This window comes from Stigmatopora argus, chromosome 12, assembly GCF_051989625.1.
Source record: "Stigmatopora argus isolate UIUO_Sarg chromosome 12, RoL_Sarg_1.0, whole genome shotgun sequence".
In the NCBI taxonomy this organism is placed as follows: Eukaryota; Metazoa; Chordata; class Actinopteri; order Syngnathiformes; family Syngnathidae; genus Stigmatopora; species Stigmatopora argus.
In genome coordinates this window covers 1,570,444-1,589,748 of record NC_135398.1, presented here as the reverse complement: position 1 = coordinate 1,589,748, position 19,305 = coordinate 1,570,444, and the positions used below count along the sequence as shown (strand labels likewise).

Below are 19,305 nucleotides of genomic sequence, written 5' to 3'. Positions count from 1 at the left end.
CGGGGGGTGCTGGAGTCTATCTCAGCCAACTACAGTCGCCAGGTGGGGGACACCCTGAATCAGTGGCCAGGCAATTGTGGTCTTTTTAATGTATTCTTTCATTTTCTGTACCGCTTATCTTCACAAGGGTTGCCGGGGGTGCTGGAGCATCTTCCAGCCAACTACGAGGACCCGACAGGGGGAACACTGAATCGGTGGCCAGCCAATCGCAGTCCTTTTAATCTATTCTTTCATTTTCTCTACTGCTTATACACACGAGGCTCGCGGGGGGTGCTGGAGTCTATCCTAGCGAACTATGGGGTCCCAGTGGTAGACACCTTGAATCGGTGGCTAGCCAATTACAGCCCTGTTAACTTATTCTTTCATTTTCTATACTGCTTACCCACACGAGGCTCGCGGGGGGTGCTATCCCAGCCAACTACGGGCACCCGCCAGGTTACACACTGAATCATTAGCCAGCCAATCACAGTCCTTTTTAACGTATTCTTCAATTTTTTATACCGCTTATCTTCACAAGGGTCGCGCGTGGGGTGCTGGAGCCTATCCCAGCCAACTACAGGCATCTGTGGGGGAGAGCTTGCAAAAACCAGGGGGGCTTTGAGATGATTGACAGCACTTGGCTTGCGTGCGACCCTCCTTCCCGTCGTCCCCTCCTCCTTTCTCGCTTTTTCTCCCTCACCGCTCTCCCTCTCTCCCTCTCTCTCCCTCTCCCTCCATCCCCCGGCCGCGCGCACACTCTCCAGGCCGCCGAGAGGGATGCATCGCGGGCGAAGCGCAGCCTGAAAAATGGCCCCGACTCCGCGCGTCTCGTGGATTAATCCCTCCCTTTTCCTGCTCACTTCCTCGGTGCTTTTTCGCGTCTTGTCGCCGTGCGGAGCTTTACGGAATTACCCTGAAAATGAAGGTAGGTCGACCTGGTCTAACGGGAGTAAGAGGGGGGGGGGGTGTCGCGGAGGAAGGGTTCCCCATCTGGAGCGCCCGCTCGCCGGGCGAGGAGCGCCGGAGCTCCCCGACGAAGTGCCTCCTCCGCACGGCTATGAATCATGCATAAGAGTCGCCAAAAAAAAAGCGAGGGATGGAGCGTGCGTCACCTTTTCCATATTTTCTCGAGATCTTGACATGCATTTTGCATGACATGTGACGAAAGCACGCCGAAGTGAGGCAACTTGGAACAATGAAGCCACAGAACAAGATTCATCAAAATGATGATGTCTTTCTTGACTGTGGACTCCAAGCATTTTTGGGACTCGGTCTTTGGGCTGCAAAATGAGAGGCAGCAATTGCATTACATTTGTCACAGCCTCTCTCTCTCTTTGATTGCATTAACATCGATGTTCAGTCAATATATTTAGTGGCTAACTACTCCTGACTCAAGCATGCGAGATGCCTTGTTTACTGGCAACTTGGAGGGAGAAATAAGAAGTCATCGCTCTTTATGGAGGGAGAAGGAGAATTGTAATGAGCTTTTGATTAAGCAAGTTATCGGTGAGGAGAAGCAAAAATGTGGGAAGGCAATGGATGAAGTTTGCAAGTGGGAGTAGAACAAGGATGAGAAGAATATTGGGATTAGATGCATTCATTTTTATTTTATTTTCTGTTGCATGAGGTTTTTTTTACTTCTACTGTTACTATGCAAATTTTAGTCACTCATTTTAGTCACTCATTTCAATATTTTAGTGGTATTTTACTCTCGTCAATATATTTCCACATATTTACCAGTTGAACTTTTCATAGTCCTATACATTTTTTAATCATGCTTGATCGTTTTTTCACATATTAGAGCACTTTGCCAGCCCTATTTTTTTCTAAAGTTGTCGAAAATATGGGAGAAGTTATTGTTTTGCTATATATTGTTAGTTTGGGGCTATATTTATATATTCCCACTTTGTTGAAAATCCAGTTTTGCTGTTAATTTGCATTGTTTGACAAATTCAAAACTCTGTTTGCCCCTCCCCCTCAATTATGAAAGCGCAGGTTGGCAGCCCGCCAGGCTTATGAACCACACCAGGAAACCCTTACTTTTTAAGAAGTACTCTGAAATACTAAAGTACGCCCAAAATTTTGCCTAAATGTCCCAATAACAATTGTCGATTCTATTTAGCCCCGCCCTCCAATAAATATCCAAATAGGAGTTGACCTCGCAACCACAACAAAGAGATTTTTGCAGTCTGCTAGAATACTTTTTCTATTCGGTGACCATTCTGTGATTTGTCAAAAGCACATGTGTCAAAGTGGCGGCCCAGGGGCCAAATCTGGCCCGCCGCATCATTTTGTGTGGCCCGGGAAAGTAAATCCTGAGTGCCGACTTTCTGTTTTAGGATCAAATTAAAATGAAGCATATAGATGTATATTAAATTTCCTGATTTTCCCCCTTTTAAATCAATCATTGTAATTTTTTAATCATTTTTTTCTGTGTTTTTAGTTCAAAAATCATTTTGTAAAATCTAAAAATATATTTTAAAAAAGCCAAAATAAACATGGTTTTAGATCTATAAAAATGGAATATTCAGGGCTTTTAATCCAGTTCTTTTAATCAATTTATTAAAAAAATAATCTAAATATTATATCTAAAATGGTCCAGCCCACATGAAATCAAGTTGACGTTAAAGCGGCCCGTGAACCAACCCGAGTCTGATACCCTTGGTCAAAAGTGTAGTCGTACTAGTGGCAGTAGTAGGAATAGCGCATGAAAGCTAGCTGCGATCGTCAATTCTGGTTGTGACATCATAACCAGAATCGCTTAAAAAAGTGGGCGTTACCCCATGAACTGCTAAATAAATATATATATATATGCTTTGTTTGTTTTTTTGATGAACTTGACACATTTTTAAGTGGAGTTACTCTTATATTTTTTGAACTATTTGGCTGTCTAGGAGCAGTTTGATAACATCCCGCTAATAAAGTCATGCCTGAGATTTTTTTACGCAAGCAAGCCACACCTCAGGACGAGACTTCCCATTTGAATACGAATGCGTGACGCATAGGTACGCTCGCTGAATGTATGTCACAGCCCTGAGGAGTTCTTTCCCGGCTCGGGAGGATCCACGGGAGAAGTCGAGATGAGATGAGGAGAGGCGGGGCTGTCGGGGTGGGGGGGAGGAGCCTTTAAACAAGAGGAGACAATGCAAGTGATGAAATATTCATGGAGGTTAATGTACAACGAAGGATGATGAATTGAAATTCTCCTTGATCTCCATAAACGAGGGTTGGCGCCGATTTGACCGACGCCCACCTGCCATCGGGACGGCTCTTTCGCAACTGACGCCGTTTGGCGTCCAATCCTGTGGCATTTTAATCCTTCCGCTGTGGATTATAATTAGTCGGTGCTTAACGAACACGAGTTAAGCACCACGTTTGTGCGTCGTGGTCATATTATTAGGTACATAGGCCTGACCAGGCAGTTTAATGGAACATACTAATTTGACCTTATTCACGTTGTAAGGAATTAGCAGGAAAACATGGTTTCTTTTCACAAACTTCTTACAGCGTACTGGCTATTTCAGTCCTAATTGTGGCATGGGACCGAAGATTAAGCGCTGAGAAAAGTTAAATAATATGTAAAAATTGCTAAGTAAAAGCAGATTTAGAATGTCATTAAGAATCATCTGCTTTCATTGAGTGCCAAAATCTGAAAATAGTTGCTTTACTTTTATTTATTCTCCTGATTTTTATTTCACTCTACCTAAAAAATCAAAATAATAATAAAAAAAAACATTTTAAAAATATTATGATATAGATAATTTTTCCCCGTTTTTGCTTTTTAAAATAAAAATGACCACACACAAATAACAAATAAGAGTCTCTAACTATTCTCTAGATTACATGTGTCAAAGTGGCGGCCCGGGGGCCAAAACTGGCCCGCCGCATCATTTTGTGTGGCCCAGGAAAGTAAATGATGAGTGCCAACTTTCTGTTTTAGGATCAAATTAAAATGAAGAGTATAGATGTATGTTAAATTTCCTGATTTTCCCCCTTTTAAATCAATCATTGTCATTTTTAATCCATTTTTCTGTGTTTTTAGTTCAAAAATCATTTTGTAAAATCCAAAAATATATTTAAAAAAAACATTGTTTTAGATCTATAAAAAAACTGAATATTCAGGTCTTTTAATCCAGTTCTTTTAATCCATTTATAAAAAAAAATCTAAATATTATATCTAAAATGGTCCAGCCTACGGAAAATCAAGTTGACGTTAAAGCGGCCCGCGAACCAACCCGAATTTGACACCCTTGCTTTCTAGAGGATGAATCAACTACCAAAATAGTTGTCAAATCATTTGAAAATTCTTTAACTTTTGATAAGTCGATTAATCGTTTCATTTCTAGTACTCATATACTACGACAAAGCTCATTACTAAAACGCTATATCGCTACCATCTACTGGTGGTTGTGCATAAACAAAATTGTTTCTAAATTCTAAATTCGCTCTATTCCATTTTCTGACTCGCTTATCATCCTAAACAAACGTTAATTCGCTGCCAGCCCTCCCACTTGCATTGGATTGGACGCCTACAATTGATAAACTCAGCAGAAACCAGAAAAGACTCAAATAATTGGACGTCAATCAACATTAACAACACTCAATTTCGTGTTCTGGCTTTAAAACTTACCATCTAGCGTTCTACTTTTCCATAATTTGTCATACTTCCATGTGTGTGTGTGTGTGTGTTTGTGTGTGTGACTGCACGCATTGGTCACCCGCAGAGTTGAAGCTATCATAAAAAGTTACAGTTCCCCGTCTAGGACCAATTAAAGAACACAAGCCCTCGGACGGCGCTCCGATATTGTTAGCCGAAATCATTTTACGGTGTCAACGAGCTTTGTTTACTAGGCGTTCCGAAGCGGAAATTGTTGGCATTTACAAGAAAAGTCGCCGCCGAGGCCGGGCCGGGCGAGAGAGCGGAACAAGTACGCTACGGGGGGAATTGATGAGATGGCTTGAAATCGCGTGGAACTGCAGGCAAGGGGAACATGATCCATAGTGGAAATGACTTTTTTTCAGAACTTGCTATTTAAAGTGTCAGCAGCTTGAGAGAAATATGATTGTGCACCAGCAGAGGGAGCCCACACAGTCATACTCACTATTGTGTGAAGCCTCAGGGGAAAGAAAGTGATGAAATGTTAAGGTGGCCTTCATCTTTTACTGTCTTTCAAATTGAGATGCTTTTTGTTTTGTTTCGCATTTTAGCTTCTCGGGGGGTTTTGTGTTTGTTTTGGTTTACGCAAGCCACCCATTGCTAGAAAACGCCCGACCGGGATTTCCTTTCATGTGATGCTAATTTGAATGTAGCAGTTGAATAGCGATTCATGGAGGAAAAAATAGTGATGACAAAAAATAATAATAATAAATTAAGGCAGTTTTTGTCTTTAATAGAAATGTCGCTGATTGGAATTTATGATGGAAAAAATGGGTTTATAAATATATATATATTTAAAAATAAACAAGAAATTTCCCGAATACGGGATGAAATAAAGTTCTAATATAATATAATATAATATAAAATGTTTTGCTATGGCAGTTAATGAGTTAAGGTAACCAAATGATCTAATGCAGGGGTGTCAGACTTGGGTTGGCTCGTGAGCCTCTTTAACGTCAACTTGATTTCACGTGGGCCAGACCATTTTAGATATAATATTTCGATTTTTTTTCATATAAATGGATTAAAAGAACTGGATTAAAAGCCCTGAATATTCAGTTTTTTATAGATCTAAAACAATGTTTATTTGAGCTTTTTTTAAAATATATTTTTAGATTTTACAAAATGATTTTTGAACTAAAAACAGAAAAAATGGATTAAAAAATGACAATTATTGATTTAAAAGGGGGGAAATCAGGAAATGTAATATACATCTATCCTCTTCATTTGAATTTGATCCTAAAACAGAAAGTCGCCACTCATCATTTACTTTCCCGGGCCGCACAAAATGATGCGGCGGGCCAGACTTGGCCCCCGGGCCGCCACTTTGACACCTGTGATCTCATGCAAAAATATATAAATAAATAGATTATTTTGACACTATTGAAACAAACCTTGAAGTATAAAAAGTCATTGTCCCACAAATCCGAACTAAAATAGTTCTTTTTTTTTTGCATTATTTCTAATGTTGTGGCAAAACCAAGTTAAATGATGGCGAGGATTTTTTGGCATTAAAAACAATGACCACCAATGGCCCGGAAAGAGTTAACGTGAGACCAGCACATGTAAAACATGCCCTCCGTTGCCGTCCTAATGATTCACATAAGATCCTGACTGCGCTATTATGTAGGGTCAAAGGTCGCCTCGGCTTTAATTGCTTGAATCTATAAGGCTTGCTTGTAGTTATCGGCAGAGCCATACTTCACCGTGAATGCGCCTTTTGTGCGGCGCTCCCGTGTAGCGAGCGTGACCTTGAACTGAAGTGGCTATAGATCGCTGTTGTCATCAGAGAGCGGTAAAAAAAAAGAAAAAAAGAGGCCCACCTGTTTTTTTTTTCTGTTTTTTTGCCAATCTTCTTCTCTTATGTGGCCGATTTTGTTTTGTCAAGCAGCCTCGCCATTGATGACACGCGTCAGGTGACCTGATAGGCCACGCCCCGACATTTTGGCGTTGAATTTCAAAACAAATATCGGCGTACTGTTCGAAGATTGAAGTGGTATGAGTAGAAAGTCGTAAAATGATGAGATTAAAGTTGTGTTTACATTAAATGAACTGGAAGAAACTGTACTTCCATTTTTATTTCCATTTTGACAGGGGGGGGGGACTTTTTGCATGGCAACGCGCTCGTAACATAACATAAACAAATTTAAATGGACTTGGATTACGATGCAGACACACTGAAAAATAAATTTCATCTAACCTTACACTAAACTTAATTCTAATTTTATTTTCAATTTTGATACCTTTCTTATCCCGGGTTGGCTCTATTGGCCCCGCCTCCACCCTGACTTTAAGATGCAACCTATCCAGGGTTGTTTGCTTTTGTCTTCCCTTCAAAATATTCCGAAAATGATGCACACAAATGTCCTCACAATAGGATAACGCACGACCACTTGCCAACGAGAAGTAGTATACTCCTCTCGTATTAGCGAACAAGCTCCGCCATTCGCACTAACTAAAGGGAAAAAAACTGAAAAAAAATGCAAAGCGCCGCCCAGTGGTCGTAGAGATATTACACGAGGGAGTTGCGACGGGAAAGACGGTGGCCATGATGTTCTTATGAGCAGCCTCTCGCGTCCGCTATCTGCTCGTATACCAAAATTTTTGTCTCGCATCTCTAGATAAATATTTGCTCAAAATTTGACTCGTATCTCAAATTGCTCGTATGTCGGGGCACTGGTATGTCAAGGTGCCACTGTACACGCCTATCAAATCTAATGTAATGATGTACTGTACATCACCCTAATTTAATATTTTTGTAGGCCAACCGGTAAATGTTTTGCAGGCTAATATTGACATGTTTCATCAAATATTTTTTGACGTACTATACATTACATCAAGGGTGTCAAGTTGGTTCACAGGCCGCTTTAACGTCAGCTTGATTTCATGTGGGCCGGACATTTTAGGTATAATATTTAGATTTTGTTTTAATAAATGGATTAAAATAACTGGATTAAAAGCCCTGAATATTCAGTTTTTTTAGAGATCTAAAACAATGTTTATTTTAGCTTTTTTAAATATATTTTTAGATTTTACAAAATGATTTTTGAACTAAAAACACAGAAAAAATGGATTAAAAAATGACAATGATTGATTTAAAAGGGAGAAAATCAGGAAATGTAATATACATCTATACTCTTCATTTTAATTTGATCCTAAAACAGAAAGTCGGCACTCATCATTTACTTTCCCGGGCCACACAAAATGATGCGGCGGGCCAGATTTGGCCCCCGGGCCGCCACTTTGACACATGTGCATTACATTTTCAAACGGAACTGTGCATTTTTGTTGGTGAACATTTTACAGACTAGTACTTCTTATTACCGTAATGACCTATGAATAGCGAAAATCCGTGCACACCGTGTACGCGAAAGTTGAACCGTGAAAAAGCGAGGGAACACCGTATTCCCATACCATAGCACCCCTCGCCATACCATACCAACCAGTACGTACACATCGTCCTTTCAGTTCTTTTTTCGTAGCGTCCGAGCCCTCGGCACCCGGAATAATGTTCAGTTGTCGACGCGAAATACATAAGCACAGTAAAGTCGTTGCCCTTGCATTGCGCATTCACGCCCACGGACACTCATTTCACCCTAATGTATGGCTGGGGGGCACTTTGGTGGTCTTGGTCCAGAAAATAATGTCAGATACTCCTGCAGGCGGCTGATAGATGAGGCTATAAATACAACTCTGTGACAGGGAATGATTCTGCCGTGAAGGCTAGGAACATATAGCACGGTGTGTACGTGTCTTTTTCTAGGGGTGGGGGGTGCATTACTAGCCATAAAAAATGCCAAAGGAAAAAAAATAAGACATACATAGGCACGTGTTGAGGAAGCTGACGGATTGCAAACAATGAGGGTTTGTTGGGGGTTGAGAAATGAACTGCAAATTTATATTATTCAGAAATAAGCGGCACGCTCGTCATCGATCTTACGGTATTGTTTCATCTTCTCGGTGGCGACGTGTGGGAAAGGAAATTCTCTTACCGCGTTTGTAATTGTAACCTCGGGAGGATCGGAAACAGCGAGTGGCTGGATACAATGAGAGGCAAGTGGGAGGAGCTTAGCATCTGGATTTTTAATCATAACCAAGCACTATACATGGATTTTTTTTGCTTGATTAGGTCATTAGCTCAATAGTTTTGTCGTGGAATGGTAGAAGAGCTCGATATATCTTTCTGGAGTCGTGGATTTGAAACATTCATTCATTTTTCTGAACTGCTTTATCCTAACTTGGGTCGCAGGGGGTGCTGGAGCCTATCCCAGCTGAATCGGTGGCCAGCCAATCGCACAGCACGAGGAGACAAACAACCAATCAGTCAAAACTAGGAACAATTTAGCATATAAATAGCTTAGCATTCATGTTTTTGGCCCGTGGACCCCACCTTAGACCACTAGACCACATGTGTCAAAGTGGCGGCCCGGGGGCCAAATCTGGCCCGCTGCATCATTTTGTGTGGCCCGGGAAAGTCAATCATGAGTGTCGACTTTCTGTCTTAGGATCAAATTAAAATGAAGAGTATAGATGTATATTAAATTTCCTGATTTTCCCCCTTTTAAATCAATAATTGTCATTTTTTCAATCCATTTTTTCTGTGTTTTTAGTTCAAAAATCATTTTGTAAAATCTAAAAATATATATATAAAAAAGCTAAAATAAACATTGTTTTAGAGCTATAAAAAACTGAATATTCAGGGATTTTAATCCAGTTCTTTTAATCCATTTATAAAAATTAAAAAATCTAAATATTATATCTAAAATGGTCCGGCCCACGTGAAATCGAGTTGACGTTAACGCGGCCCGCGAACCAACCCGAGTCTGACACCCCTGATTTAGCGTATAAATAGCCTAGCATGCATGTTTTGGGGATGTGATAGGAAACTGGAGTACCCAGAGAAAACCCACGCAAGCCCAGGGAGAACATGATGACTCCAAAACAGGTGGACCAACCGCTAAATTAAAAAGTCATATTTTTTTGTATTGAAGCTAGCCAGGTTGTACCTCTTTAAGAAATACTCTGATGACAAATAATACACAATTTCTAGCATTACTTTCTGAGGTTGACATGTCATTCATACCGAATTTAATGCTTTCGATTTTTTGGGACAAAACCAGTTGTGTTATGAACTACACTTTCCTTAATTTCCTATCCGCCATCACATCCGTTCATTCAAAACGACGCTTTCGATAGTTCACGATTTGCCCCTCCCACTCGATGGCGCCATCTAAGTGAACCTTTTGGACTAAAAATAAACACATGGAGTTGGCGTAATTGCGAACCGCCAACTCAACTGAGTTTGACAGCCCCGAGTTAAAGGAGGAGTCGTTTCAGTCGGCGGACACGTTTGCGACGGAATTAAAAACAAGCGAGTCCGCCGGATTGGAGGCGGAAGTCCTTTGAACGTTGGGCCGACATGGCCCAGGGAACGCCAGTAACAACCTGCCCGCCATGTGATTTCCTCTCTCTCGGTGTCAAGGGCTAAGGCTCACTGCTCTAATTTCCCCTCCCGTGGCCAAGCACTGTGTGACAGAAGTGCAAGTCCACAGGCTATCAAGAATCGGCTCTCATCAGGAGAAATGTCTCACACTTCAAAAGGTCAACCACAAACACACAAAGAGCAAAGCATGAAGACTTTGCCTTACGTCATGTAAAATGCCCCTAAAAATTTTCTTCAAATGGATAACCTCATTTCATGAAATAACATTTAAAAAAAGAAAGAAATTAGTCCAAAATATTCCGATCGTATTTATTATGTGCTAAGAAATACTCTGCTATTACTGTGTATTGTAATTTTTTAAATATTTTTTTGGTTTTCATTTTTTTAAATCTTTTTTTTCAAAATGTAAAAATCTTTTTTTTCAAAATATGTTGTTTAGAAATCTTTTTTTAAAAAATCTTTTTATTCAAAATATGTCGTTTAAAAATCTTTTTTTTCAAAATTTGTCGTTTAAAAATCTTTTTTTTTCAAAATATGTCGTCTAAAAGTCTTTTTTTTTCAAAATATAAGTCGTTACATTTTTCTATCAAAACATTCATTCATTTTTCTGAACCGCTTTATCCCAACTTGGATCGCAGGGGGTGCTGGAGCCTATCCCAGCTGAATCAGTGGTCAGCCAATCGCAGAGCACGAGGAGACAAACAACCAATCAGTCAAAGCTAGGAACAATTTAGCATATAAATAGCCTAGCATGCATGTTTTTGGGGATGTGGGAGGAAACTGGAGTACCCAGAGAAAACCCACGCAAGCCCAGGGAAACATCCAAACTCCAAACAAAACAGGTGGAAACAACCCGGATTTGAACCCAAGACCCCAGAACTGCGAGGCCAACACGCCAACCATTTTACCACCGGGCCGCCTCAATCAAAACAATGAATAAATATAAACAATAGCCCAAAAAAATTCACTCTTAACTCAATGGCCGCGAGAGACGTCCGCTTCATTTAGCCGCCGACCTTCCCATTTTAAATGCCTCGGACGTCTGTTAACCAACCCTCGTTAAAACGCACGGCCCGAGGAAGAAAGGAGCCTCGAGATTGGTCGTCTATCATCTGGCGTAATGAATGCCGGGAGTGTGTCGTCGCGTGTCGTGTTTAATGTTTGTACAGCAGATGTTTGAGGAACCTCAAGGTCTTTTGCGGGTGTGCGTGCGTATTTGTGCGAGTAAAGACACACACTGGTGCGCCTCTTTACCCTTGATGAGTTGTCGGCACGGCTTATTAAAGAAGAAACAAGTGTCTTGGCATGACTGCGTGTCACAGTTCAACACGCAAGCGTTCAACCAGCAGAAAAAAAAACTGCACACGCATCTTCTACCCTCAACTAGGGCAGCGTGCTTGTCATATTCGCTACCATTTATTATATATATATATATATTTTTAGTTTTCATTACATTTGTGCTGTCAGTAAATGGTGTGTTGCCAATAGCGGCTCTTTGAAAATAAAAATCAGTGAAAGCATGTTCCAATAATCTAAAAGAGGATTAGCAAAACGGAATGTTCTATTATTTTAACTATTTTAAATTTTTAATGTGAAAAATATTTCTTAAAATGGGAATTCTGAGGTATTGTGAGTGTGCATAACATATTTTTTAAATTGTTAAGTCGTGTGTTTACGTGTGCGCGTATGTTTACTCAGCTGCCATTTTCAATTCTACCTCAGTGAAAAATGTCTCATTCTTTCAGTTGATTGGCTACAGTGATTTTTGAATTCTCATCTCATCTCATTTTTTGAACCGCTTTATCCTCGTGGGGGTGCTGGAGCCTATCCTAGCTGAGTTCGGGCCAGAGGCGGGGGAAACCCTGAATTGGTGGCCAGCCAATCGCAGGGCACGATGAGACAAACAACCAATCATAGACCAGATTTGGCCCGCGGGCCGCCACTTTGACACATGTGAGTTAAACAATCGGGGAATGCGACAAGCCTCCAACGCGCACGCAATGCAGACCCCATTAAAGCGTCACGAGCGCGCGGCGACCGATCACTAACGAGAAGAAAAGAAGAGTACGGGGCCTCCGGTGGGTTGCGCTTGAGTGGAGAGACGACTGATGAAAAGACAGCAGCGAGGCTGCTTTCGTCCGAAAGTTCAGAGCTCAAGCCTTGGCGCTGGTCGGCACCCGCGTTGCCGTGACAACAACCCTGACCTTGGCCGGTCTCCGCTGTCAGACGGCAGGAAAGCGCACTCGAGCCGACATCCAGAAATGCCACGTCGCACGAAAGCGGCGTTAAACGTCCCGGCGACACGTTTGACGTCACGTTTTTCTCCGGGTACTCCGGTTTCCTCCCACAACCCAAAAACATGCATGCTAAGCTAGCTGTTTGTATATGCTAAATTGGAACTAGCTATGATTGCTAAATTGTACCTAGCTTTAACCAATTGGTTGTTTGTCTCCTTGTGCCTTGCGATTGGCTGGCCACCCATTCAGGGTGTCCCCCGCCTCTGGCCCAAAGTCAGCTGGAATAGGCTCCAGCACCCCCCGCGACCCTACTGACGATAAAGCGGTTTAGAAAATGAAAATGAAAAATGAAATGAGTTCATCATGTGTAGAAGCATTCAATTCAATTTAATTGAAGATATTCATTCCCAGTCAATTGCCCGCTTTAAACTGATTGGACGCCTAAAAGCGATAACCTCACGTATTTTTAAGTTCTTCCATTTGCTGCCAACCCTCCTTCCTCAAATGGATTATCATCTGTACACACTCCCAGCACCTTCACAAAAGTAGCATTGTTAGCTTGAACAAACATCGTCGAATGGCAAACGGCGGAATTCATGATTGGACGCGCGACTAATGAATTGAAGCGTCGCCTCCCTCCAGTCGGCGTCCGTGTCTATATTTGCCTCGGAACCATTCTCTCCCTTTTCACCATTTTTCCCCTTTCCTCTCGGGACTTTTAATGGCTTGCGTGCGTGTGTGTGTGTTTATGCGGGTGTGTGTGTAAGAGTGGCTCATATTCCGTCGGGCGACCGCTCTCTTACTCACGATTTCCGGTTTGATAAGCATCGGCGATGTCACGCGTCGGCTTTGAAGCACTTTTTGCGATCAATACGACGCAGCCCGAAAGTATTCCGTTTTTCACCAGACTCGGGTTTAAACAAAATGGCGGACAAGCGTGATTTGCGGTTTGATGTGGCAAATTATTGAGATGTTTTGCCGCATTTTTACGCCAATTGGTGAGTTCTGAATCTGATGATATAAAAAAAATATAAACACTTTTTTATTGAAAATAATTTTTTCTACAGTTTTTCCCACATTTAAAAAAAATTAAAATTAAAAAAATGCCCAAATAAATAGGGTCGTTATCAATAAAATCTCCAGCGTCCCCTTGTGGAAATAATTGGTACTACGGAAAACACACATGATTTAAAAATTCAGACTATAATATTTAGATTTTTTTAAAAATAAATAGATTAAAAGAACTGGATTAAAAGCCCTGAATATAATATATTTATTTTAGCTTTTTTAAATATATTCTTAGATTTTACAAAATGATTTTTGAACTAAAAACACAGAAAAAATGGATTAAAAATGACAATTATTGATTTAAAAGGAGGAAAATCAGGAAATGTAATATACATCTATACTCTTCATTTGAATTTGATCCTAAAACAGAAAGTCGCCACTATGATTGACTTTCCCGGGCCACACAAAATGATGCGGCGGGCCAGATTTGGCCCCCGGGCCGCCACTTTGACACGTGCCGTAATTCATGCCATTTCCGTCTGAAGCGACCCATCCCGAAAAAAAAATCTGCCCCTGCAAAGTATCAAAAGTTCCTTTCGCCATACTGCAATCTGCATAACAGAGAAGTTTGACGCTTGAGAAGAAAGAGAGAAGCAGGCGTCCCGGCATATGGACGCTGATGAAATATTGATGACGGCCTTGACGAGCACCTGATTGGAGGTCGGGCGACCAAGCAGCTTTTCATTAAGCCCCCCCACCCCCCCGGTCAAGATGCCGACTGGCCCTCATCGTTCATCGTGGTCAGTCCAGTGGCGAGAACTTTCCACTTTTCCGCATCCCGAACGATACTTGAGAAAAGACAATAAAATATATAAGCGAGGCCGCGTTATTTTCAAAATGATTTCCGAATAAAGTCCCACCTCAGGAACTTTAACTTCAAGATTATCTATTAGGTCAGGGGTGTCAAACTCATTTTTTGTTGCGGGCCAGCTTTTTCAATTGTGCTATTGTGATAGATTGTAATTGTGATAGATCATTTTTGGACATTCAAATTTGTACAAATCGTCTGCAATTATTGATGTAAAATGAGCAAACACAGGAAATATTCCCTCTACAGCTATACTCCTCATTTGAATTTGATCGTAAAACAGAAAGTCGGCACTCATGATTGACTTTCCCGGGCCGCACAAAATGATGTGGCGGGCCAGATTTGGCCCCCGGGCCGCCACTTTGACACCTGTGTAGTAGGTTGAATGTTTTTTTATTTTTTTTCCCATCTCTGTGCAGCTTGTCCATTGATTTCACCTCCCATATTTTTTTGGTGTGGGGGAGGGGGGTTTGTTGTCACCCTGAACTCTATTTTCCAGATTATAAATCACACTTTTTTTCGTAGTTTGCGACTTTTTTGACATAATACAGTTTTTTTTCTCTCTCTGACCACCCATATATATATATATATATATATATATATATATATATATATATATATATATATATATACACTATATATACTGTTATATATGTAACATTTACAGTTTACTGAATAACTATAGCAAATATATATATATATATATATATATATATATACATATATATATATACATATACATATATATATATACATATATATATATATATATATATATATATATATATATATATATATATTTGCTATAGTTATTCAGTAAACTGTAAATGTTACACTAGCAGATGGCTATACTATAACCTGTTGCTCTCCATTTAATTATTTTTAATTTTGTCATGTTTTGTTGGGGTTTTGTGTCTGGGTGTTTTTTCTTGTCTTTTCTGGTTCTCCTTTTCGTATGTGACACACCAAAGGTATTCACAATTATCTCGTTAACCATCCCCCGTCTGTGAAGTTTAACCCCGTGTGCGTCTGCTTGGAAGGCTTTTCTGTCTTGCTTATGTTTGTCTTCTGCGACTCCCCTGTTTTCGTCCTTAAATTTGTATTTTAGCTATTTTTTTGCCCACTTTGTATTATTTATAGTTAAATTCATTCATTCATTCATTCATTCATTCATTTTCTGAACCCCTTTATCCTCACTAGGGTCCTGGGGGGTACTGGAGCCTATCCCAGCTGACTTTAGAGTGGGTAGCTATTTTTAATTTTGTCATATTTTGTTGGGGTTTTGTGTCTGGGTGTTTTTCCCTTGTCTTTTCTGGTTCTCCTTTTCGTATGTGACACACCCAAGGTATTCACAATTGCCTCGTTAACCATCCCCCATCTGTGAAGTTCAACCCCGTGTTCGTATGCCTCTGCTTGGAAGGCTTTTCTGTCTTGCTTATTTTGCCTTACGTGGGTGGGGGTGCGTCTCCCCTGTTTTCGTCCTCCCGGTTAAGTTGGTATTTTTGCTCATTTTTAGCCCACTTTGTATTATTTGTAGTTAAATTCATTCAACCCCTTTATCCTCACTAGGGTCGCGGGGGGTCCTGGAGCCTATTCCAGTTGACTTTAGAGTATGTAGCTATTTTTAATTTTGTCATATTTTGTTGGGGTTTTGTGTCTGGGTGTTTTTTTTCCTATTTTCACCTACTCTGTCTTTTCTGGATCTCCTCTTCGTATGCGACACACTCAAGGTATTCACAATTGCCTCGTTAACCATCCCCCGTCTGTGTAGTTCAACCCCGTGTTCGTGTGCGTCGGATTGGAAGGCTTTTCTGTCTTGGTTATGTTTGCCTTACATGGGTGGGGGTGCGTCTCCCCCTGTTTTCATCCTCCCGGTTAAGTTAGTATTTTTGCTCATTTTTTGAGCTGTTATCATTTATAAGGTTATTTTGTTGTTATATTTTCAATTTAAATAGGAGTTGTTTTGAAAATATGTTTTTCTAAAAATACAAATACATGTTAGTGGCTGAGTAGTTATCACGTCAGCCTCACTCTTCTAGAGTTGAGGGTTCAATCCCATGTGGGTACTCGCGTTGTGGAGTTTGCATGTTCTCCCCGGCTTGCGTGGGTTTTCTCTGGGTACTCCGGTTTCCTCCCACATCCCAAAAAACATACATGCTAGCTGGTTGAACACTCTAAATTGCCTCCAGCTTTGAGTGACTGGTTGTCTGTCTCCTTGTGATTGGCCACCAGGGTGCCCATTGTTGGCTGGGGTCAGCTCCAGCACCCTTAATCAGTTCGGAAAATGAATGAAACGACTAAAAAAACACTCCCTATAATGTAAGTTATACTCCAGTGCGACTTATCTCTACTTTTTTCTCCTCCACGGCGCATTATTCAGTCGACGCAACTTATAGTACAACAAATACGGTATTTAAAGGAGGTCCTCTAAAGCACATGTGTCAAAGTGGCGGCCCGGGGGCCAAATCTGGCCCGCCGCATCATTTTGTGTGGCCCGGGAAAGTCAATCATGAGTGCCGACTTTCTGTTTTAGAATCAAATTAAAATGAAGAGTATATAGATGTATATTAAATTTCCTGATTTCCCCCCTTTTAAATCAATAATTGTCATTTTTTAATCCATTTTTTTCTGTGTTTTTAGTTCAAAAATCATTTTGTAAAATCTAAAAATATATTTAAAAAAAGCTAAAATAAACATTGTTTTAGATCTATAAAAAACTGAATATTTAGGGCTTTTGATCCAGTTCTTTTAATCCAATTTAAAAAAATCTAAATATTTTATTTAAAATGGTCCGGCCCACATGAAATCGAGTTGACGTTAACGCGGCCCGCGAACCAACCCGAGTCTGACACCCCCTTGCTCTAAAGGGTTAAAGTGGGAATTTGTCCAAAAAAAAACTTCCACTTTGACTTTCCCAACACAACAAAATCCTTCCAGATGCTGGAAAACTATCCCGTGAAAGATTTAGTGGCTGCATTCGAGTGGGGCCAAAACAGCCCCCCTCCCATTTGCACCCCCACGTTTTTTCCACAAACACACTGATAGAATGTTTGTTTTGTTTTGTGTTTTTTCTTCCAGTCACGTTGCTGGACTCCATGTCGGCCTTGGCGGACCTGGGCTGGGAGGCTTATCCCAACGAGGGGGTGAGTACGCCTGGCACGTAAACAAACCCGCGCCGCATGTATAAGTGATGCACGCCGCGTTTTATTGGGAGGGGAAGGACGAGGAGGGGGCGGGACTTAGCCCGAGCCGCAGTGCAGCGAACGCCAAAGCGGGGGTCTTCGGGGGGGATTTTACAAATTATTTCCGCTGTGCTGGAAAGAGCTTTCGTTTATTAAGGTTTGCGTTTTTTTCCCAGTTTTTTTTTTATATTCTTATGTAAGATGACATGGACATAAACGTCCAATCGTGTGGCTCTTAAAAAGGAGATGAAAAGTTGAGGTCATTGTTAGTAGACGCCCAATTTATTGATTATTTATTGTTATTATGAATTGGTCTGTTTGTTTGTTGTCGTTTTAGTGGTGTAATGACAATAAAAAGCATTCAATTCAATTTGATGCCGGCCTTCCACTGCAAATGGGTTGGACGTCTTTTTCTGTCAATGTTGGCTAATGATGTCATTTTATGATTATACGTAAAATGTAAAATTTGAGTGAAAAAATAACGAGGATGATGATTTGATCTATTGATGAAGATTAAAAGTCATCAGTCCATTTGTGAAAACATGTATTTAAAAAAAAGATTTTTTGGTAATTAAAAAAAATTGAGTATGAATTTATTGGCTGCCATTGGCGGCGATAGACGTCCAATCTGATTGGACTGTTTCAGAGGGCGTCGACTGAATTGAAGCTTTTTGTGCAGGCGATATTAAATTATGTTTCCAAATTTGCTGATATTAAATTCTGTATCCAAATTTGCCGATATTAAATTCTGCTTCCAAATTTGATGATATTAAATTATGTTTCCAAATTTGCTACTCAGTTTGCACACCCCGGATCTAAAGTATAGGCCACGCCCCCTCCCCAGCCACGACTTCAGAACAAAAAAAACTGAAACAAAAAAAATCTAATAGTGAAATAAAAACTTTTTGAAAGTCTGCCAAATCAAAGGCAAGTTTTAATGTTTTAAAGCATGAGAAACAAGCCTTGAACTTTCCCTTTCAAAATGCTTCCTTTTTCGGAATGTTCCATTCTTTCCTCCACTTTTGTCCCCGATCGAGCGCCACCAAACGTGCGAACGCTTTTCACCAAAGCGTTACATAAGCCGCCTTTCGCAGGTGAAGGCGCCGTCGCCTCGTATCAACCGGCGGTTAAAACGCCGTCGTCGCCGTCGTCGCCGTCGTCGCCGCCGATTCAATATCGTAATTCTAGCGAGCGGCCACGTCGCGTTGAATGGCGCTGATTAGATTCCGGCGGATTCCAACTTCCGACTCGCTATTCAGCTCCCAGTGCGGGATGCCACAACGCGTTTCACGCTCGCCGGCGAGAAGACGGCGCGGCGGCTTAGAGGGTTTGTTTTTCGCAGAGCCGCACAGCGGGGTCGCGTTCGTGCGCTAAAAAAAAACCCCAAAAACGCATTGATTATGCGGCCCACTTGTTTATGTTTGCGGATGTTTTCTCATCATGATGGAGAAGTAAGATCTTACTTTGATTTAGGCTTGTCTGAAAATAAATGAATAGAAAACCCATTGAAAAGCCGCCCGGTTTGGCAGGCCCAGTTTTTGCTATGGGCAAGGTGGGCGATTGCCCTGGGTGCAATCTATTTGAGGGGGCACCCCCTCCACATTTTCCCCATTTTAGATATCATATTTAGATTTTTCTTTTTTTATAAATGGATTAAAATCCCTGAATATTCCATTTTTAATAGATGTAAAACAATGTTTATTTTAGCTTTTTTTAAATATATTTTTAGATTTTACAAAATGATTTTCAAACTAAAAACACAGAAAAAATGGATTAAAAAATGACAATTTTTGATTTAAAAGGGGGAAAATCAGGAAATGCAATATACATCTATACGCTCCATTTTAATTGACAATGACAGATGTCCAATTGGTTGTGGATGCTCATTTTTCAGTGCCATTGACAGCACCAGACGTCCAAGCCATTTTGCC

The 19,305-nt window shown here is 40.8% G+C and overlaps 1 protein-coding gene across 1 annotated transcript in view; it reads left to right on the top strand.

The window, feature by feature from the left end:
- The first annotated feature begins 740 nt into the window (after positions 1-740).
- LOC144085438 (ephrin type-A receptor 3-like) overlaps positions 741-19,305 on the top strand; it is a 90,761-nt gene continuing 72,196 nt past the window's right edge. The window contains exons 1-2 of the mRNA XM_077614711.1: positions 741-904; positions 17,271-17,335. Of these exons, the coding sequence (XP_077470837.1) occupies positions 787-904; positions 17,271-17,335 (183 nt within the window). The 5' untranslated portion in view covers positions 741-786. The remainder of the gene's footprint in view (positions 905-17,270; positions 17,336-19,305) is intronic.